Source organism: Athene cunicularia, assembly GCF_003259725.1.
Source record: "Athene cunicularia isolate RWA chromosome 4 unlocalized genomic scaffold, athCun1 chr4_part1, whole genome shotgun sequence".
NCBI classification, from domain to species: Eukaryota; Metazoa; Chordata; class Aves; order Strigiformes; family Strigidae; genus Athene; species Athene cunicularia.
In genome coordinates, this window is record NW_020799098.1 from 23,951,212 (window position 1) to 23,974,570 (window position 23,359).

Sequence of the window (23,359 nt, forward strand, 5' to 3'; positions counted from 1 at the left end):
TCTCATTAAGAGGTCATGCAAACTCCCAAGCTAAACAAGGCATTCTTACATATTTAACATTCAAATGCAGAAGCCAAGCTAAACCATGGAAGATTGTAATCCGAAAAAAGCTACACTTCCTGATCCACACAAAAGCTACAGGTAGGAAAACTTCTTCCTTTAACCTTGCAACTGTGCTTTCAAAAGAAACTGTTTACAGGGCATTTTTTGCACTCTCTTTTTTAGCTTTCAGAATAGTCTAATAGTTTTATCCTGAAAATAATCTGATCTCACCTGCTGTAAAGTATTGGTTTTATACTTAGAAACACAGTTGGCTCAGCAGAAATCCAAACAAAGCAATTTTTAAAGCCAAATCTATTTTAAAAGTAATATTTTTAAAGATTTCTTAGTTATGTAAATGATTGTGTTAGAGTATGTGGGGTGAAGGGGGAGTTAATATGTCTTTGATGTCTGAAATGAAGGGATTTAGAACGCTTCTGACTTGACTTATACCATGAATTGCACATTGTTTCAGTCACTTCGATCAAAGTGTATTTTAATGGATGTGGCTTCCTCACTGAACTTAGACGATTTCTAATTTCCCTTCCTAGAATTTGGTGCATTTAAAAAAAAAAAAATCTTAGAAAAGAAAATGAATGGCAGATGGAGACTATTACAGTGCTCCATAAAAGGAGAAAAAATTACAAATTAGGGAGTAAGAGGAAAGTCAATTAAAACCCAGTTAATCAAGAATTTGGATTACATTAAAGCATATCCATTTTCACATGGAGTGATAAAATTTCACTGACAATTGCTGGCAATACTGCAGGAGTTAGGGGGTTTTTTTCCACTTGTGCTGAAGAATTTTTCCAGGGTACATCATTAGCATTTTTATCACAAAGATAGTTTTCTCATAAAAATTTTTCTTTAAACTGTAATTATTATTAGTGTTCTAAATACTCAGCATTTAAATCTCTTTATAGGAATTTAGTCAGAGACTACATTTTACAGAGCTACAGAATCTATATTTACTAAAAGATCTCTAGTGCATCATAAGATTTCCATCCCTTGAGGATTCCCACTGCACAAAAACAGCAAGCAGTGTTTATTGTTTTACTCCTACAATGGTTGGGTGGTGATATTGCAAGCGATGTATTTTTTTCCCTCAGTTTATTCTATAAAACCCATCTCTTTTTCTTCTTCCCACATAAAGCTAGGGGATACCAAAAAAAAACAGGATATAATTATACCTACAGAACCTTGCTTCAGTTTTGAAAAAAAGAAAGTGTTTTCTTATTACCAGTACTTAAAATAAATTTGAGACCCAATAAGTTTACCAGTAATGCTTAAGAAAAATTAATACTGTCATTCACTTTCAGAGTGCAGGTCTAATGTTGAAAAGAGTTGAGAAAAGGGTATGGCCTACTAGTATATTCAGTCTGAGACATCAAAACATTTTTTATCAAAGTAATTGTACTCCTAACCTCCCAGCAGAAGAGCTCACAACTGTGCTGGTGGAAATATAGCAAGAAGCCACTCTACTCTAAAAGAACTGTTCCAAATTTACTATAACTGACCTCTGAATTTCAATTATTTACAAAAATCTATTTAGAAACTAGATAAGGGGCTTGTTTGCTAAGTTAAATTTAAATCTTGAAGGGTGAGGGGAACGCACAAGCTCCCAGATAAACAGCCATCCTATTACACGGGCTTTCACTGAGGAGGAACATTATACCTGGCATGCTAGGCACAGCATGCCATGGCCAGTCTCTTTTAAGAAGTGTTTGTACAAATTGGGTGTGTCATGGTAAACCAGCACTTAGTAGTTAAATTTGTTGAATGTTAATTTATGCAAAGTATCTTTGTAGGGTGGAAGGTAGGACAAACACTAAAGTTACTCTGTGACCAGAAAGACAGACTGGTCACTGAATTAGAGGGAGCAGTAACTCCTTTCGTAAAGAAAAGAATAAAAATGAGGCATTTACTCTCTAGCAGTTCAGATGTTCTTTATATCCACAACTGTACACTCATTACAGGTATCTGCACTGCTTTTTTTTTTTTTTCCTAATTAAATAATGCAACCTATTCTCTTGCTTTGTCATATCAATATAGAGTCAAACGTACTGTTGTTTTATGGGATGGACACACAAATCAAATAATTCCTGCTCATAAACAAGAGAGAGGTTCTTAGAAACAGATTATTGGAAATCCAAGAAAGATTTTTTCTCACTTGGATTTTGATGAAAGTCAGGCAAACATAAAAATCAAAACAATACCAGAAGTTTGGAACAGATTTCTCTTTACCCCAAAACCAGAGCTAAGAAAAGCATTGGTCAAAAGCCAATCCAGATCTTCCAAAAGGCTTGTAACTATCACGAAATTTGTACCTCATCTAAGGCTAATACTAAAAATCATCCACCTGATGATTTTTGTGCAGCTCTAGATATGTGGGAAGACAGAGCAAAGTGAAGGGAACTGTGGCTTCCTTGGAAAGCCCCACTGAAAGCAGTCACTGTGCAAGGTAAACATTTGTGAGTGCTGAGGCCCTTCTCTAGCCACAGAGTTGTTTGATCTCAAAGAAACAAACTTACTTAAAGGAAGTATTTGCTCTCAGGCTTTACTGAATGAAAGCCAAGGCCAGCCTTTCTTCACGTCTTTCGGGAAGGGATGGTCTTTTGCTATGTTTGCACAGTATCTAGTTAAACACAGCCTCAGCATTGTCTACATCTTCCGCGGATACAGTTTCACAAAGACTTGGGCCCGGGGGGGGGGGCCTCAACACACACCACTCACTGAAACACAATGAAATGTAGTCAGGTAATAAATATTTGTCTGGAATTTTTAATCCCTCCTTCAAGACCCTGTTTATCTGGGGATGGTATATGGTCACCTGTCAACAGAGTACATCCATGATTTCCACACAACGGAGTTATCATGAGGAGGGCACTGCTAATGCAGAGCAAGAAGCCAAAGCACCTCATTTAGCACCTGATCATATTAGCGAAGTAACATCAAAATATCACACCTAAGCAATGATGCATGGTAATCTTTGATTTTTGCTGAGCTACAAAACAGTTGTTGCAAACAAGATGTATTGCTAAGGAGAATAGGTATAAAACTTGATGTAGTTTTACTTATGGGAAGTTTGATATCAAAATGGACAAAATAAATGAGTTTTGGTAGAAAGGTCAGAAAGGATTATTAGAAAGGGGGAAAAAAAGCAGCAATTTTCCTGTGAGCTCTCCTCTGAGTCACTTTCACTTAGGCATATGGAAGAACTTCAAAATTTCATTAAGAGCCGAGTACATTGTTTGGAAACTAAACATTTAATCACAGCAGGAAGCAGGGAAATAAAAGGCTCAAGTTTTCTTTTTTGTGTGACGTTTTTCTGTCTGCAGATTTTATACAAGTTTATTTAACTTCAATTTTTTCACTTTAACCACAGATGCAAAGCCACAGATGCTTTCTAGTTAGAAAAATATTTCTGGTTGAATACTCTATTATTAATTCACACAAGTTACTTTTCCATTTGGGACAGTGAGGATTAAGCCATCTCCTTGGGGCTTACTTGTTTTGGTGTCACCAAATGCGCCTGGCTCAACTTTGCATCATTTCCCAACTATTTAATGTAGTTGTGTATTTCTGTTAAAAGAGCAGTTGATTTCACATGAACAAGGTCCAATGCCTTGCTACAGCAGGCAATCTGCTTTTTGAAAGAATAGAGTAACAAGGACAAGAGGATCTCATGTCAAGAACAACACACACCCAATGACTGAAAACCCTCTCAACCTTAAGGTGCACCCTGGGAACTTTTCATACTGGCTCCAGTGGGAATAGTATCAAATCCTCGTGTGCTCAACAGAGGCCAAGAGAACAAGAAATAGCCTGATGCCAGCTGTGCCAGTACTACCCAGCATGTAGCTGCCAGCAAAAAAGACAACATGGCAGCAGTACAGGTTTGCCTGTGTTGGACAGAAGCTCTCCAGACTGTATCAAAACAGATTATTTCACTTCTGCCCAGTCTCCTCAGGTTGGCATTAATGTCCTCTCACAATACACTGCAATGCAGAGTCTCTGAAGGCAGCTTTCAGGCAGGAGAGGCAGCAAGTGCCCCACATGAGCCATATGGAGCCACATTCCCACAGTCATGAGGATCTGTCAAGCTCTGGGTCTGTTCCTCCTCTGACTGCCCATCCTCCCCACTGGATTTATTGCAATGACTGTATTTATTGACTGGGCTGTATTTATTACACTCCCTTCCCTCTTCATCTCACAGCCACCTTGCAACACTGTTTTATCAGCAGTAGATTTGGGAGTGCCCAGCTTTATCTACCTCATTAAGCACCTGAGCTCTTTGTGCAACAGCCTAGGATGCAGAAAGCACCACCTGTGCCCTGACACAGCCGCCCAACGGCTTCCTCCTCCTCTCCCTTCTGGGCTGCGCTCCCTCCTTGTGGGGAGGTAGAGCAGCGGCTCTCCCAGGGACCCAGCCCCCAGGCTCCCTCACCTGCTGCTCCTCTTCCCCAGCTAGCTAATCCACACTGCTGCATGTTACAGGCACTTCCTTTCCCTCCAAAAAGAAAAGTGTTATCAGTTTACTCCTCTTATGGAGTGCAAGTGTGATAGCGATCACATTTGCATGATTTTTTAACACTACAAATTTCCACAGAGCTATTGTTCTCATCTACTTCTGATCTACTCATAGTAAAAGAAGCACAAGTCTCAGGCAAATCCAGGCTTTTGAAGTAAACTGGCAGTCTTGTTCACTTACAGCCCAGTGGAAAACAAGCAGTTATTGTCAGCTGTCAGGAACCTGAACAAAGCTTTGTTAAGGGCCCCTCTGCCTCTATTTTTGGTTTGGGTGTGGCATGGAAAAAACAATATTTACCTTCTCAGTAGCTGTGCCCTTTGTGTATTTGTTTTCATATTCCCTTTCCCATGTGAATTTATCAGATGCTGTGCGGCTTGATATCAGCCCTGCATTTCTGTTGTCGGAGTATGCGTATGTCTCCACAGAACGTCAGTAATGAATAGGCAATGTCTGTGCAGCAAAGATACAGAGTCAACTGCCAGATACGGTTTCAGAAGCAAAAGTGGATAAAGACCAAACTACCATAAGATTTCATTTGCAGTGAAAATGAAACAAAAGCTACAGTCCTCAGCCCCAAACTGAAGGCCTTCAGGGCCCTGAGAAGCTACAGCCATGTACAATGTGCAATTTCTGTCCTTAACATCTCCTTTTAATTTAAAATCACTTGGGAATATTTTCCGTTGCTCTGAATGAATGCACACAGATTGCTAAAAGCCTTGTCTATATTTACCAATACACATTAAGAACTAGGGGAAGGCCAGCTTCCTGCTTTCACAGCCAATACCAGCATCCAGTATTCATTAAACTACAGCCTTAGCTTTGTTTCATTGCTTTGCCATACTTCATCTCTGGAGGTGTTTAAGAGTCGGGTTGACATAGTGCTTAGGGATATGGTATAGTAGAGAATGGTCAGTGTTAGGTTAATGGTTGGACTGGATGATCTTCAAGGTCTTTTCCAACCTAGATGATTCTGTGATTCCACAATAAAGCTTGACAGTGGCACCACTGAAATCAATGTGGCTGGACTTTCCTCCTGGAGAGAGTAGGAGAGCACCTATAGCTCAGGGCACATATTGTTACCCACGTTTTGCATGTGGGGGGAGTCTCCCAAACGGTCTAAGACCCAAACCTCCCTCTAGAGACTAACATCCTTAAAAAATCCAAACCAGGGTTGATAACTTTCTTGTCATGGGGCAATATGTCAGATTGGCCAATAACTAAAGTTCTAATACATAGGTAACAGGTATTTGCTTATGATAGAGCTACCTGAGACCATTTATAGCCATGGCATAAACTCTTTGGAACAACTTGTTCTGCTGGAAATGTCAACCTGTTGTTAGCACACAGTATCATGAGCACTCCACAGCTGAAACACAGTCCAACAAGTCAGACTTAATAGTGCAGTTTTCACTGATAATTTTGGTGAATACAGTCCATTCTTTTGCACAGGATTAAGAGAAAGAAAAAAAAAAGAGGATTACTAAAGTGGCTTGATGCCAGACAACACTAAGTCTTTTGGCAATTAATACTTTTCTATAGCCTTCAAGTATTGTTCTAATACTGAGAGACTGAAAAAGGTTGCAAATGGAATCAAGACAAGCAATTCAATAATACAACAGAAATGAAGCTGTATTTCACTGCTATCTCACCATTACCATCTCTTAGCCACATATGGACTTTTTTAATGCAGTGGTCAATACTTTGAATCTGCCTTGTTCTGAGAAATAATTATTGTAATTATAACATTAAAACTCTGTTCTTGTTCACAAAGTCATTGTGTCCAATCATTCCCTTAGCGACCCATCATCACTCAATGTCTGTGAAGGAAATTGGTTTCAAATAACCAAATGGAAAAGTTCACCCCCACTCTAAACAGCTCTAAATCATCACTATGCTTTACACATTAATTTAAGTGTTATATTTAAAAGAAAAGAAAGCCTTTTTGAATCAAAAAGAACTCATGTAAGAGAGTCACATCACATGAAAGGGTCTTCATTAAGGTATTATATTGGAGTTTTTTCTTGAAGTTTTTTGAGTGTGATTTTTAGTGTTTTCTGTATTTCTGTTTTAAAAGGTTTGTTATCCGTTTTCACAGTACTTTGTAACTATGGCTCAAATAATTATCTGCTTTTCTACTCTCTGCTGACCAATCTTTATGTGAAATATTCAGGAAAAATGAGTTAAAAAATTAATTGTAGTATGTTTCCCATGCTTGTTATATAGAAGTAGTACCATATAGGGATAGCATCTTGAGCAATGAAACTGGGGGAAAAGACACCCCACAAAAAAAAAAAAAAAAAGTGAAGGAAAAAGAAATTAATCAGGTGCATTAGTATGTTTCCAGCTATGTCAGATCTGAAAGCTCATTCAGATCTAACCTGATAAAGAAACTGATTTATATGGCTTATGCTGTTTTAGAATGATTCCTATTTTTAGTGTACATATTTAATCCTTCTCAAACATCCACATAGCTGACTGGGTCTGAGCAGTTCTGCTTACAGGCTTCAAGATCATCTCAGAAATAACTGCTTGAGCCAGGCACACCATAGCCTTACCGTTCACTGAAATACACATTTAGTGCCCCTACATGCCAGGCATTCATCCAAACTGTGGATGGATTCATCCAAACTGATATCTGACATAACTAATGATATTACCATTTTGCTCAAAAAATAAACCAACTCTGCTCCTACAATATGTAAAATTCTTCTGCTGAGGAAAGGACCTTCTTCAGGTGTCCCAGTACAAGCTATATTACTTATCCACATTTCATGTTGTGATCCAGTTAAAAAGCAAGAGGGTAAGGAATAATGCTAAAAGTGATAAAACTGATTTTACTGCTGTTTTCATACAGGACAACTAGATAAAGAAATTTTGAGGTTTAAGATGAGCAAAGTACAATTTTTCTTTCAACTCCACTGACCCATCTGCACCAGGTTTTACATTTACTTCTACTACTCTATTTCTCTGCATATGCCTTAGCCCAAATACTGTGTCCTATGCACAGCCTTCTGATTCTCAGACCTGCTAGGAGCCATGAATTTGGGCAGGAGGCTGAGTTGTTAATTCATGCTGTTCTCTTTCAGTCTTGCCAGTAAAATAAATGTTTTGTGTGAACAAGGCATTTCTAGCATGTGCTTTGTGGGTCATACCTACTCATCTGTGTAGGATTCACTTTGGCTAGCAATAACAAACCAAGAATGTACCTCTTGCAAACTCAATCTTCATAAACAGGTTTCAGTATCTTTTCCTTCTGTCTACATTCCCATTTGAAGATCCAGTTATAACTTGAAATCTTTCCAAAAGATTTTCCAGTCTGCCAGCTACACAAAACATTTTTTTTTTCCTATATCTACCTAAATTTCATTTGAAACAATGAAACCAACATGGACTCTTTTCTCTATGGGTTCTGTTTGCCCTTCAAGGAGCTAAAGTTTTGTTTTCCCCTCAAAACTATTGTGTTGCCTCAACCTGTTAAGCTGACACACATGTTAAATTGCCTTTGTCACATGATCTTGAAGTCTGTAAACCATTGATTCTTCTAATCTTATGGAATTATTTTCCACTCCCTGTATCATTCCACCTTGATGCAAAAAGACAAATTGCAAAAAAATGTTTCATAAGGCCAGTATTTGAGATGAGCCCCAAAAGCATGTCTTATCACAAATCTGTGGTTTGCACTGGTGTAACAGCTGCATTAAATGAGCATTTGTTAGGATAAAGTAAACCTGCATGAATTTCTCTAAAGTACGTTTAGGACATAATCCAGCAGTGGTATGTTCACTGTGCTATAGGGCTTGTATTGTTCAGTATCATGCCATGAAAGAGTCTAGATTTGTATGTTCTACTCTTGACATTAAATAAAGTTAATCATAGACTGAGATTTCTTTGTTCGGTAAAACAGATTTTTTTTTCCTTGCCTGTTGAATTTACTTTATGTCACATTCCTACAGCCTGCAATATTCTTCCATCCACATTGTTCACTGTGCAGTTGAACAGCTCACCTAGATACTGGCAGAAATTCTCCAACCCAAGGGCCACCTGCTGTCTAGGTTTGGTCTTCTGTTTTAAAGTCTGTGCAAGTCTCTATTGTTACCCTGAAGGATCTGTACTTTATTCAGGTTGTTTCAGTTTTCCTCATCTCCGTGGCATCCCTGGTAAGGAGCATAATATCCAAAGATATATTAAAAAAGCCTTTTATGCTCCAGGAGATATACGAGGTTTCTTGAATAAGACACTGGAAACACTGCAAAAGAAACTACGGAAGTAGATATACTATGAACCAGGAAAAGCCATGCTCCCTCTCCCAAGCAAATGGAAAGGTTAACTCCATCAAGCCCTGCAGATTCCAGAGTCCTTCATTCTCAAAACTTCCTCATCACACAACTCTTAGCTCATTTGACAGAAGGAAAATAAAGCTTAAATTTGCAAAGACCCCATTCATTTATGCCAAGAAAATCCCACACAATTTCAAATTAATCAATAGCACAGAAATCCCCTCCCACCTACCAGATGGATCCCAGTCTTCACAAAATCCGCAGTGTCTCGATCCAGGGTGGTATTTGAAATAAGCCTGTTTGCAGAACTAGATTCACCCTCCTTCCAGGGCACCTTCCCACACAGAGAGATGTTTTGCTAGTTTCCTTCCATGGAAAAAAAAAAATAACACACCTATGCAGAAAATCAAAGCTAGAGCATCACAAAGACTGGAAAAGCCTAATTTGAAAAAATCTTCTCATTGAGCCAATACACTCTTCTCCCACTAAGAAACACTGTATTTCTAGTCTAGCAAAAAGCAACACAAAGACTTAGCTCTCGTGTCAATGAGCCCTTTTGAAAGGCCTGGTAACAAATGTACGTCTGAAAGAATGTAGGCTTCAATTTTCTTCTTCCTCCAGGTGTTTCTTTTGCTTTTCAGAAGGCCAGAAGATCTCTTTATGGAAGCAAAGATTACAATTGAATACCACAAAACTTTCCATGAATGGCCTTTTTGAAGCATCCAGGTGAGATGCCTGGAAGACTGCGGTGTTTGTTATTCACCACATGCAATTACCCAGCTCCCATCATACATAAGCACTTTTAGCCTCCTCCCTTCCTGCAGGGTTTCCCCATATAAGAAGAGGCTGTATGTGCTTTGTGCCACTGAGTTACCTTCAGTTTTTTGCAGTATTTCCTTGTTTATGTTACAGCAGCATCTACAAGCACCAGAAGCAATAAAGTCCTCATTGCTCTGTCTGTCACAGACACCTAATAAGATATACCCTACTTAAATGTTTATAGATTGCATAGACAGTTACAGAATTCTGGTACCTGCTTACTTTGGGGAGAATAAGGAAGCATAACCCAATTCCATCTGACTTATTAGCAAAGAAAACACTATCCCCAAGAAATAAACACACTGGGTTTTAATCCTTTTGGATTTAGGAGGCACTTAACCAAAGGTGCCTGAAATCCCAAGTGATGGGTGACATCAGGAGATTATTACACAACATGTGGTGGCCAGTGCCTCATGCAGCTTTGACAGCAGTGGGTTCTGGTGTCTGCCCTGTGCATGATGTGGGCTCAGAGCCCACCTAGAGCAGCAGGGACTCTTCAAAGTCAAGGAAACACCAGGTTTGTGAACCTTAAGTTGCTTTGGACAGTGTGGCTGTCAAGCTGCCTTGCTCAGACAGAAGGGTATCTGCCACCAGCATGATGCTGTCAAGCCCAGTAACAGGACTTTAGACAGCTACACAGATTTTGTGGGGAAAAATCTTGTACATAATAGGCACTAATATCCCACCCAGCTAGGTACAGCTTTTGTGAATTGTTCTGCTGGGATGTGGCACTTGACTGCTGCTGGAGCCAGACTGGAGCTGTATCCCACAGACCACTCCTGCAGCCCACCCACTGCTGGGGCAATGGAGAGCACAGACAGGCCACATCAGGAGGAAAGCCACAGACTGCTGGGTGTTCAACATCTTAATCACAAAGCTGTCCTCCCCAATCATTGCTCCACCCAAACCACACAGCTAATTGGCCTAATATTAATGTTTGCCACCTGTTTCCTTCTTCTTAGGCTTTGCCTATGGAGACATCCTTTCCCTTAGCCTAAGTTTCCACACTTCTTTCATGTCTGTAAAACCTACTATCTGGAAAAGTAATAAATGAAAAGAAGGATAATATCAGGGGATCTTTCAAAATAGCTTGAGCTAGACAAGCTTTATTTCTTCTGTACAACATTATGTGCAATGTATTCCTTCCCAGAGGCAACAACAAAAAAGCGTTTCCACTCCCCTTTCCCCAGACAGGCTACAGCAGGGCTGATGTTTCAAGACAATGTCACAACAATGCAGGCATTGCAAATTAAACAGCAGGCTTGTTTTGCAAACTCCCTTGTTGGTTTCTGACTATTAAATACCACCTGAATAAGGAGACTCCTTTGTTAGAGGAAGAAAGGAGGAAATTAGTGAGAGCTGACTCTCTGTCCTCTCACCTCTAGGGAAAACCTCTTCCCCATTTACAGGGGGCCACCAGATGCTGCGCTCAGAGCCAGTGCCCAGGGGGCCACCTACAAGATACCCTCAACTCAATCGTAGGACAATTAAATAGTTTCAGCAGTGTGAAGGTCTCTAGTTCACAGGCTCTCACCTTATGAGATAAAGCTCTAATCACAGCAGACTGGGGTGGGGTTTTTTTCAGGACTTTTGTTCATTGTGAATCTTCAAATTCCTTTTTCCTTTTGAATACATACAGCACAGCACAAGGAATAGGTGAGAAGAGTGCTGTCTCAGCAGCAGTTCAGCATCACAGAAATTTAGTTGTGACAGGAAACTACACTGCAAGTCACTCACATGTTACTTCTTCTGGAATAAAGTTTTGCTACAAAGAAAATAAAAATATAAGCTTGATACATTTAGAAGATTTCAAGAGGTAATATGCCAGATAGCACCGTGTGAAAAAGCCTTATTTTCTGCAAAGAACAAAAATATCTTATTCCTTCAGACCCTTTCCTCACCTCATCACAATGAGCCATGTAGACAAACTTGATCAGATAGCAGAAGGTTTAGGAAAGCACCAACTACATTTTTATGCAGATTTCCCAGTCCATCCTAGCTGAAATGAGTTCTGATATCTTTTTGACATGAACAGGGCAGGATGTCATAGAATCTAGCAGCTACCTGGGTCTCCATCAGCAACTCAACCACTTTCCTGTTGCGTCATCATCTCATCTTACCGTCACTGTGATCCAAACCAGGAAAGAAGCTCAGTTCTTTGGATATCAAACTGGCAGCCTGACAAGGAGCACAAAAACTAAGCCCTGATGCTTTTTCCAGGGGTACAAGAAACTCAAAGCTCTCTCAAATAAGGAAAGACCACCACAAAGATCATCCTGTAATGTTAACTGGAAAAGGGTCTTTCCACAGAGAATTTTGAAAGGAAACCACAAACAACAGTGCATGTTTTATCAACCAGAACAAAGCTACATTTTTTGTGGCTTCTTTAAATCAGACTTACCATTCCCCATTCATCCTTATTACCACATGTTATTTGAAAAAATATATACAATAAATGCAAATGTCACTAGATGTCAAAATGTTGGGAAATGTGTATAATGAATTACTACAGCAAAAGACACTGCAGTGCACGGGATAGCACGGACACTTACAGGCCGCAGTGTCCCCAGTCAATACAGACATCCCTCCCACTAGGACCTGAGAAAAAACTGAAACAGTTGAGGGAGGAAAAGTCTTTATTATTGGGGATAATATTAATTTTCAGTTCCCATAGATCACTTAGGCCCTCAATTAAAGATGATCTGTAAAAGAAAGACACTGTGTCAATATTGGCTTTGGGATGCATAATGGAGGTCCAGGATTTTAATTTTAACTGATTTTACAAGCTTGGTTTTGTCAAAGCTGGGGAATAATCTATTGTGAGAATCAAATCACTTGACTAAAGGACTGATATCAGTCATATCTGACTACATTGCAGAAAAAGGAAGTCTTTGCTACAGATTTAACCATCCTCAGCAACTCCAGAATTTAAGTAAAGCTCAAAATGTGATAGCATTTGTTAATGTAAAATCAAAAGGAATACTAATTAACAATTTTTGCGTTGTCTGCTTAAAATCTCAGGAATAACTAATTGGCATGATCTGTAAGTTAAACCTACAACAGAAAAATAAATACCTGAATTTGAAACCACCTTTTAAAGTGATCAAACATTGTAAACAGTGAGGATGTCTCTCACCATTTAAAACTATCCTTGGTTTCAATCCTGCATACGTAGATTGCAAGTAAATACCAATACCTGGAAAACACAAGGAAGCCCAGGGCACTGCAGGGGCCTCTCAGCACAGGAGATGTGAGAATCTAGCCTGTATTAAATATGCAGTGGCAATCTTCAGTTGCAAAAACATTGCTGGGAACAGCTCATGGAAAGACCAATGTATACTACACACACATCTCAAAGAAGTGTGGTGTTGCACTGGCATAGTTAAACTGAAGCAATCTGGTACATAAGAATGATATGCTGATTTAAAATTGGTTTATTTTGATTAGTTTATTCTTGCTTCACAACAGTGCCATTTCTGTGGGCAAACAAGGCTTCAGTCTTAAGTAGATGCTTGGACTGTCAGTCTCATAGGATCAGCAATTTTAATTTAATGAGTAGGTTGCAAGAAAAAGTAATTTCATGCTTCAAAAAGAACTTTTGTTTATTTCAAAGTCTTGGAACCTAGAACCATCAGTCCATAATCTTATCCAATCGTTGATGTCGTCAGTGCATTTTAAAGCAGCTTTTAATTAAGTTAAATAAGGAAAACAGATGCTGCTGAAGAAATGCCCAGTAAGAATTTCTATTTCTAGATAAAACTGCTTTAAATGCATAAGCAATTCTTCTAACTATGAGATGAGATGCACACGACTAAGTTTATAGGTGTTTAGTGAGTTTTGTGCCATTTAATATGTCACTGTGAGCAGTCAGCACAAAGATAATGATATAAATATAGAAAAGTGGGCCTATAACCTCCATTTCTAATTAAACAAGTATATAAATTGCATAAGTCACACCCAGTAGCATTTGCTCTGGGCTGCAACAGCATTAACTTTCCATCTAAAAAGTTTCATCTCCCCAAATCTAAAAAGGCCTTTTTCAGTATTCTTAGCTCAAATGAACAAATACAAAAGGCAACCATTCAGAGAACATTCTCTATTTTTAAACCCTGTCATTAATGGTGCTGTAACACAAGTCACATCCAGGCCATAACATGATCTTAAGAAAGTTAAATTCTAACTGTGAAAATCTGTAGCAGAAAGAGAAGAAATAAAAATTAGGTCAGTCTAACTGACTTGCAGTAGCTTGTCTGAAAAACACCTTTGCTGCCCACTTTGAAAGGGTGCTAGAGACCACATTAGGGAAATGTTTTAATTTTCAGAATCATCTTCTTCATTACTGCCTGCTTTGCTTAGAAGACTTTCAAAATCTTCATCTTTACTACTGCCTGTTTTGCTCAGAGAACTCACTGCTGATACACCTTCCTTGAGCTTTTATTTGTCTGGAGGGTGAAAACATCACTAACATTTAAGCTAGAACTTTCAAATGGACCAGGAGAAGCTAGTTTCAGGAGGATTTCATGGGCCTTTTATGCCCTTATGTGCACATTAAGGTTTATGAAAAACACCCAACCTGTTTTTCACCCAGACGAGCTACCCTACTGCAGTCTGGTCTCGGTCTGTTTTATGCAGCATGCTTCCTGAACAGAAAGAAGAAAGAGAAAAGGGTAGAGCTGTTGACCACTTCAACAGGGTTTTCTGGCCTTTGGGGACAGCTTTACAGCTCCCTCACGCAAGTTGAGCAACTTCAGGAAAAGCAGTAAGCCTCAAATAAATGTCATAGTAACACTTCACTTCATTGACACCGACTCCAGTCTCAGCTCTCCAGCAGCAGGTGCTCCAGGAGAGATGCAGACGCCAGGAAGCTGTCAGCCAAACTCCCCTGGACTGCAAGGCCCATCCCTTAGATTTGACAGGCGTGTTCATAACTTGGGTGTAATTATTTCATAACAAATTGCAAAACAAATATATGTCATTTTGAGCATATATTGGTTACATTGATTACTGATGTAAGATGAGCTACATAAATGTATACCAACTATAAAATAAGGGTCCATCCATTTGTTAGCTCAGTATTGCACCTCCTGAGCAAGAGGAAATCTGTCTCCACCCTCTCAACAAAAACTAATTTTTCAGGAGAAAGAAGTAGAAGCCACTGTGACTCATTTATCTTTCTAAATAGAAGAATGTACACTATTAAAAACTGACTTTGGTAGTGTAGGGCTTTTGACACACTAACCACGGCAAGCAGGAATAAATAAACATATATGCACATATATACAGATATATAACAGAAGTGACGGAGAAAATATGCTCACAAACTTCTCTTTGTTAGCACTGAATATTCAAAATGTCATCTGAAGCACCTCTTTTCCACAGTGATGCATTCTTTAATTGTGTCAGTGTAATATTCACAAAATTACAAATTATAATGGACAAGTCCCACTCTGACATTGGGATGTAAAGGCTGCATATGTTATCATAGAATAATAGAATACTTTGGGTTGGAAGGGACCTTAAAGATCATCTAGTTCCACTCCCCCTGCCATGGGCAGGGACACCTTCTATTAGACCAGGTTGCTCAAAGCCCCGTCCAACCTGGCCTTGAACACTGCCAGGGAGGGGGCAGCCACAGATTCTCTGGGCAACCTGTGCCAGTGTCTCACCACCCTCACAGTAAATAATTTCTTCCTTATATCTAACCTAATCTACTCTCAGTTTAAAACCATTACCCCTTGTCCTATCACTACATGGCCTTGGAAAATATTCCTCCCCATCTTTCCTGTAGCCCCCTTTAAGTACTGTAAGGCTGCTATAAGGTCTCTCTGGAGCCTTCTCTTCTCCAGGCTGAACAACCCCAACTCTCTCAGCCTATTCTCATAAGGGAGGTATTCCACCCCCCTAAACATCTTCATGGCCTCCTCTGGACCAACTTGAGCAGGTCCATGTCCTTAAGTTGGGGGTCCCACACCTGGACACAGTATTCCAGGTGGGGTCTCACGAGAGAAGAGCAGATGGGCAGAATCAGCTCCTTCAACCTACTGGCCACACTCCTCTTGATGCAGCCCAGGATACATTTGGCTTTCTGGCCTGCAGATGCACATTGCTGGCTCATAGTCTGTCTTCCATCCACCAATATCCCCAAGTCTTCCTCCTCAGGGCTGCCCTCAATCCACTCACCACCCAGCCTGTATTTGTACTTGGGATTGCCTTAGCACAATCTTTACTATTAGGTCATTTATATAAATTTTAGACTGAATCACTAATCTTCTGATTGACAGGATTATAGATGTAATGTGTTTCCTCAAGGGATTTTTCTACTTACAGAATCAGTCTGCAATCTTCTCACTGTCTAAATTATAGTCCATGATTTAACATCATTCATTTCCGTATCCTCAAAAACATGAATGGTGGGAAATCCCATTCTACAGGTGGCTCCTCATGGCTCTTTGCCAACAGAAAAGTTTATAAGCTTATGACAACACATTACATTCTCCAAAAGCCTTCACAATTTTTGTAGCTAAATTAGATGCTGCTTTTGTCACCACTGCCTGAAAACAGTCACACTGGGAGATGACTGGGCAACTGGGAATATTGCTTTCAGAGTCAGGTCCTATTCAAGATATTTGCAACCAAAATAAAAGTTGTCAAGACTAGCTAATTACATGGATACATTTACATCAGGTAGTGTAGGCCACACCAGATAGTTTTAATGAAAAGAGGTAGAGAAGAATGAAGACATACATCCACAGCATACACATCTCCCCTTCCCATCCACCATTAAATACATGACTTGTTTTAAGAATATAGACAACACAAGCTCCCTGGTAAGCGCAAGCAAAGGAAAGATCCACGACAGGTCTGCAGAGGGGCTGCAGGGGGCCGAGCATCAGGGAAACAGTGTGAAGTCAGGCTTACAGCACGTTCATGACTCTGCCCAGCTGTAAATCACCTCCTACCATTAGGTGACACCACAGCATTGCAGCCAGGCACTGAGCCTCAGAGTTCTCCAGTACAACATAAAAAGGCTGAAAACAAGCCTTCCCCCAGCGAATCCCCATGGAGCTCCATGGACACAACACAGAGACAGGCTGAACAGCTCTAAAAGCAGGGCAAGACTCGCAGATAATGACCTGCCTTTAATTTGTCAGATTCTTCAGCAATCAAGCAGTAAAATGACACAGACCTAAGTCTAACATTCAAGTACAAGTGATTCACAGTCCAGCTTCTACCAAGCTTAAGGACCACTCAAGTTTCTTCCCCTTGAAGGAAGGCCCCCTACCATGGAGAGGACATGGTAGAACACACAGCATTGAAGGCTAAACTGCCTTCAGTTCACATTAATTTGTGCTGTGAACCCTGGTGAAAAGGAGTAGAAGAAATGCAGCCTCTTTCACCTTCCCTACACTCAAAATGGCCTTATGCAATAATGAGGCCAACAACTGGGGATGATGATTTACTCTTCCAGCCACCCCTACGTAAGAATCCAGGGCATACAACCCAACCTTTACATGAAGTTGTGCAATCAGCTAATGAAGATTTTTTACATGATAAAATGCTGCCAGGTACAGTTTTAATAATAATTTAAGAAATTAAAGTCTTTTGATTAAAGCTGTTAACTATAGATGAGAATGCTAAAATATTTATTCTACAGTTAAATGAAAAAATGTTCTCTTAAAACAAACAAAGACCTAGCACACCAGTCACCCTGTGTCTGGCATTCTTTGTGAACATTTCCCAAAATTACCAGTGTCAGTGTCTGGCCAGTACAGCTATAAGTGTGTTTAAATATTTAATCTTAGAGAAACAGAAGCATTTTTTGACTGAAATTTGTTTTGGATGCTTTTGTTTTGGCACAAGTGTTTAAAAAACAAGGATCATGGACCCTGTCAGGATATAAGCATGACAGGGAAAGGAAGAAAGGTCTGAGGATTTTGCCTGATTAAAATGTGCAGTGACTTGCACTCTTAACACTCATTCTGAATTTTAAATTGTAGAAAAATATTCATAAATGCACTCAACAGAGGTCTGGTAATGGTATTCTGAAATTTAGAGGCCTAATTCTCCTTGAATCCACAGATAGGTCCTGTCTAAAACTCCCTCCAAGCAACAAAAAAGCTAGAACTGATACTGTTAGTACAACATCACAGGGTTCAATCATAGGAGAGTGGATGCTATTCTGCACCTAAAGTTTCTGGAATGCTCTCACACCTGTAGGCAACATAGGGCTTATAAAGCAACATTCAACCATTTTTTCAGTATTTTCAAGCTTATTTTTCAGTATTTGAATGAAACACCACTGTTTTCCAGTTTATTTAAGAGTTTAATTCCACACCTCAGAGACATCCATGCTAATCAAAAAGACCCATCCATATAGAAGAGCTCAAATAATGCTCTCAATAACTCTTCTAAAAAATAGAAAAAGCTGCACTTCTCAGTGTACATTTTTCAAAGTCCTTCCTCTAGCTGTCTAGACATCAAAATCCTATGCTGCAACGTAGACTAAAGGGAAAAAAGTAACCATCTTGTTATATAATATATTGGGAAACATTCAGTCAGATCAAAAAAAGAGACTAGTCCAGAACAGAGCAAACATTCTTCCTCCAGCTTAACTAGTCTGGGCAATTTCTATCTATAAATTTGTTACCAAGGAAACGAGTGTAATGAGGTTTCCATAGAAAACAACAAACACTATCCAGCATCACAACAGTGAACATTACAAAATCAAATGTAAGTTTTAAGAAGTTTTTTTAGGAGATTGTAAGCCTTCAAACTCATAGACTTAAGCTACGTCTGATGTGATGTAAAAGTTGCATAATAAACTCCCCGAGGGGTGTTTGCACAATTTCTCCTAAGGTGTCTGATGCTGACTGCAGAGCTGAACTGAGGACTGATCCAGCCTGACAATTTCTGTGTTTCCTTATTTTAAAAAAAAAAAAAAAAAAAAAGGAAAGAAAAAAACAAGAGTGGCAGGATAAATCTACTTGAGGGTTTTTTTCATATTATAATTAAATTCCTCGAGCACAGAAAACAAAGAAAAAGTACTCTTTTTTTTCCCCTAGAGTTTTCTGTAGCAGCCATTATTAATGACTTTGTTGAGCAGAACTTGGGTGAAACCAAGCAAACAGGAGCTAACCTGCTGCTCCTTGTGGCTCTGATCTGGGTGTCCAAAGAACAAGGATTTGTTGCAGTCATTGGCTTGCCACTTGCCTGAGGCATTCAACTGTATCTAGCACAATGATGCTGGAAAAACATTCATAAGTAAATACACAATAACATTTGTATGTTTACAGCATCTGTGAAAGGTGTGGGTAGGGCGATTTCTCTACTGTGTGTTTCCAGAGCAAGTCAAACCCATTAATTAAATTCATGGTCTTGTCCTGCTTCAAAAGGAAAAACAGAGCTGATGATTTATGGGCATTGACAGCTGCCGGAACTAGGAGCTGGTTTTGCTCACTCCCTCCCCTTAATTAATTTTTAAGCATCTGGGTAGGTTGATTTCTCAGATCCTGATCGTACAAAGGCTGCATGTCCTCAATTGCTACAAAGAAAAAAAACCTGCTCCATGCAAAGTACTGTCTGTCAGATTGCCATGGTTTCTCAGTGCTGGCTGAAGAGTGCCTGCAAGAATTGGGTACCTGACCATCTCTGTGCCCAAGCAACTTGCAGGATGAAGCTGTAAAAAGGTCCCACTCATAAGACATTTCTTATGTGGTCGTTATTTTACTTGCCCTGACAACAAAAACTTAAAAATGAGAAAGCAGTACCTAAGGAACAGTGTAATCTACTGCAACAAAAAATTCTCTTTTTAACAACAGACTGAGGGAAATTGCCATAAATACCTTTTTCTGGAAGGAATATAAATGTTTCTGTATTGCCATTGCTCATAGTGATATATGCAAATAGCAGTATACAGTAAAACACCAGTATGTTCTTTTCTTCTTCTAGGTTCTTTAAACAGGAGACAGGTTGCTATCATTTTGGGCTGAAGTCTGGAGGTAAGCAATCAGAACACATTTAACACCCAGTCTAAGAACAGGAAGCTGTTACAGAAGTGGAAAATTTTGGATGCTGAACTTTCACCCTTGCCTTCTGGGAGATTTTTACTAATAAAGAACTGTACAAACATAGACAGAGTATATTGACACTACATCACTTGCCCAGCAGAGCCATATGCTGCTGCTGCGGACACCACCAATAAAGATCAAAGCTTTCCATGCATTAATGAGCTAAACCTGGGTGTTATATGTTTCATACCATGCTGTAGACCTATATTGACCTCTACAGAGTGTAAGCTTAGGCCATATGCACTCTGGAGCTCTCTTTCAATCAATTATTTTATGATTCTGTATGACACTTCATAAAACATAAGACAAATTTATTTTGTTGATTCATAGTCTGGGCAGCAGAAAGCCTGTTAGGAACAAGGATACTACCATCTAAAACAGCTCATGATCACTAGTTGCCAGGAAGAAATAGACAGTAGCCAGCACAGTCTACAAAAGCCATGGAACAAACAGGACATAAACATCTCTTTCTGCTGGTGACCCAAAGGGGCCTCACTAAAAAATGACTGTAGCTAAGAACCTGTATCTGGACACAAATGAACACATGATAATGGACTGCAAGATCAACTAAATCCTAAGCTGCCATAGCTAACAAAGGTAATTCTCCAGACATCCTTTGCACATACTTGAATATACCACTTCTTACAGTCCAACACACCAGCAGTTTATGACATTTCCCTTTCATGGCAAAACAAGCACAACTCAACTCATACAGGTGCGAACTGGAAGTTCAGCCCAGGCAAGCCAGAAACTGGCGAGATCACAGCTTTTCCAGATGATTACTGCCTATTTTCAGCTATGGATCAGGATCTCTCCTTTTGTCAGCTTGTTTTTAGCACTCAGGTAACAACCTACGCCTTTTCAGTTACTGATCAGGCTCTCCACAAATCAGGGAGATTGGTCAGATCTCAAAGAATTTTTAAACAGCATTCATTCAAATGTTAACTGGTGCATGGTATCTCAGTTGCCTGCTTATGTTCTTCATGTTGTTGGTGACATTTGACAAAGGAGCATAATGACAGAATTCAAGAACTAATGTGCTGATAAATATATTAAAAGTCTTGGAAAACTTTTTGATAGAATTACCTCAAAATTATTTTATTTCCTAGGTACATTTCCTAGAGAAAACTTGACTATTCATTTCTCTTCCTTCTCAGTTCCCCCAGTAAACCAAGACAGCTATAGTTACCTACATTTTTACTTCTCCTCAACCTTATGGAGCCTAGGGGAGAAGTGTGAAGTTGTACAGTTGAAAGACTATTTCTTCACTCCAAGCATTCACAGAAACAACTCAAGATTTTGCAATTCAGCTTTGATTTCACAAAACTTCTCCCTTTCATGACATTGCAACAGAATCTTAACTTTGGTTCCACTCCTAGCAAGGTCGATCCCAGTTTTACCATTGACATGCTATAAGCCTACATTTTATACAGTATCCCTCATACAAAATGCATCTCAGCTTGCCTTGCGCAAAGAGCACTTTAATATAACCATATGTAAACAATTCTAATGAAACACATGGGCAAAACCACAAAGAATGCATGGAAATCAAAGCTTTGTTCCACTGAAATTTGAAATGAGATGAAGAGTTGAATTGATCAAAAAGACCCCAAAAAAGCTATTGGACAACAGAGTTTGCAGCAGAGAAAGTATTTGAACAATACCACAAAAGCTTGCATGGGGCAGGCCCAACACTATTAGAGAAAGGAAGGAAACTGTGAGGGGAATGCAAATCTCAGGGCATAAATTAAAACCACTGTCGATAGCTGAACATTTTCTGAAACCGTCAGGGACAGCATAGAGTTCTAATATGTTTGGCCAACAAAGGAAAACAAGTAATGTCAACTGATCAGCTTGGAAGATCAAGTTATGAATTCTGGAAAGAGTTAAACCCTGTATTGTTTGAGTAAAACATATGTTAGTTCTCTTTGATCCTTAGGGTGAGGGAGACTCTTGTGAAAAACGCTGGTCAGCTTCACAACATTATATAGGTGGATCAGAACGGGAACTGTCCAGCTTGCGCAGAGAAAGCAGCACCCCATGCACGCTTCAAACAGAGAACCAACACAACTTTCAAAACAAAAACCTAGAAAGGGATTCAACAGCAGCACTAGAAGGTAAATACAAAAATAACTGCTCGGTGTCCAAAAGGTTAATTTTGTCCAGCACAAAACACACACAAGGTCTGAAGTATACCCACGGTCTATGGCAAAGCAGGCTTAGGGGTATTGCATTTAGATTTTGACTATATGACTGAGATAGCATGTTTTTCAGCAACTAAATGAAATGAAAAATGCAAATAGGAGAGCTTAATGATTTTGTTTAAATTCCAGGTTATTTTGGAATGTGAAAACTACTTGTTGCTTGGATCCATGACAATCACGTAGATGCTATTCATTCACTTTAATGATCTACACCAACATGGTAAGCTATATACCAAAGACTGGGTCTCAGGTCACTTGCTGTTGTGTCATGCAATAAGTTGGAGTGACTGGATGTGTAAGGCTTCATGTTTCTGTCTCAAAAAGAGTAATGTAAAAAGTATTAAACAACACAAGCAAGTAGGGATGTGGAACATTCCTTGATTTACAAACACTGTTTAACACACAAGGCAAGTATTAAGTTTCCCAAAATATCTCAGAAGGGATGTTGCTAAGCAAAGATGATGGTAAAAAGAGTATTTAATCAAGATGTCTGTGTAATTTGCAGGACTAACAGTCATGTTCCAAACCATCACCAAGCAGAAGAGGAAAAAGCTCTGAATACAATGAAAAGGGGATATATTTAACTCAAGTTTGTGTACAAATACAGAATGGTTTATGCCTGATCCTGACACAGAGAAAATTAACTATTGGTTCATCTGAAACATATATTCTTCTGTTAAATATCCAGCATTTTTGAGTGAGTTTTCAGCACTCATTCAAACATTACAGGCAAACAGTTTAACTAAATCATTATATTTCCTTTTCCTTAAAGAAAAAACACATTCTGCTTTTGAATCAAAAGCCAGTCACACATATCAGACAAGTTCACAGTGAAATCAGTTATCACTTTACATGATATAATGAGTAAGCTTACAACTTACCAACAGCTATGACTCCCATCAGCTTTCCTTTCTGGCATTTTCATTTTAAATTTCCAGGGAATTATAGAAGCATATTTCCTAGAAGATTTAAAATAAACAAGCCAAACCCAATTATAAATTAAAAGAAAATTTTATAGCTAACCTTCTACTTCAAAATTTGTTAAATAGATAAAAGCAATTTGCGGGAGATAAGAATGCACTGTAAGGTTTAGTTAAGCAGGCTGCATCTTTTACATTTGTTAAATAAAATCTGTATCCTTTCAACATGGGGCAAAAGACTATGGATTTTATTTTTCATTTTTCTTTCATTGTATGCATAAATGTTTAGGTCATGGCTTACACAAAACAAATAAGGACATCAAGTCAGAATTACACTGCAAGCAAGACTGATTAGAGATTGGAACAAAAATTAAATGGATGAATCTACTTGATAATTAATAATGACAGCTATATCAAATAATAGAATTAAGGTAAAAAGACACAAGATGATCCCAGCAAAAGGTTGCATAAAAACAGGAACACACAATGACTCATTCTTCAT

The 23,359-nt window shown here is 39.1% G+C and overlaps 1 protein-coding gene across 2 annotated transcripts in view; it reads left to right on the forward strand.

Moving 5' to 3' along the window:
- The first annotated feature begins 72 nt into the window (after positions 1–72).
- Positions 73–23,359, forward strand: part of C4H4orf19 (chromosome 4 C4orf19 homolog) — a 44,086-nt gene continuing 20,799 nt past the window's right edge. For both annotated transcript variants that reach the window (XM_026847019.1, XM_026847020.1), the window contains exons 1-3: positions 73–141; positions 19,615–19,664; positions 22,067–22,157. In XM_026847019.1, the coding sequence (XP_026702820.1) occupies positions 22,121–22,157 (37 nt within the window). In that variant the 5' untranslated portion in view covers positions 73–141; positions 19,615–19,664; positions 22,067–22,120. The remainder of the gene's footprint in view (positions 142–19,614; positions 19,665–22,066; positions 22,158–23,359) is intronic.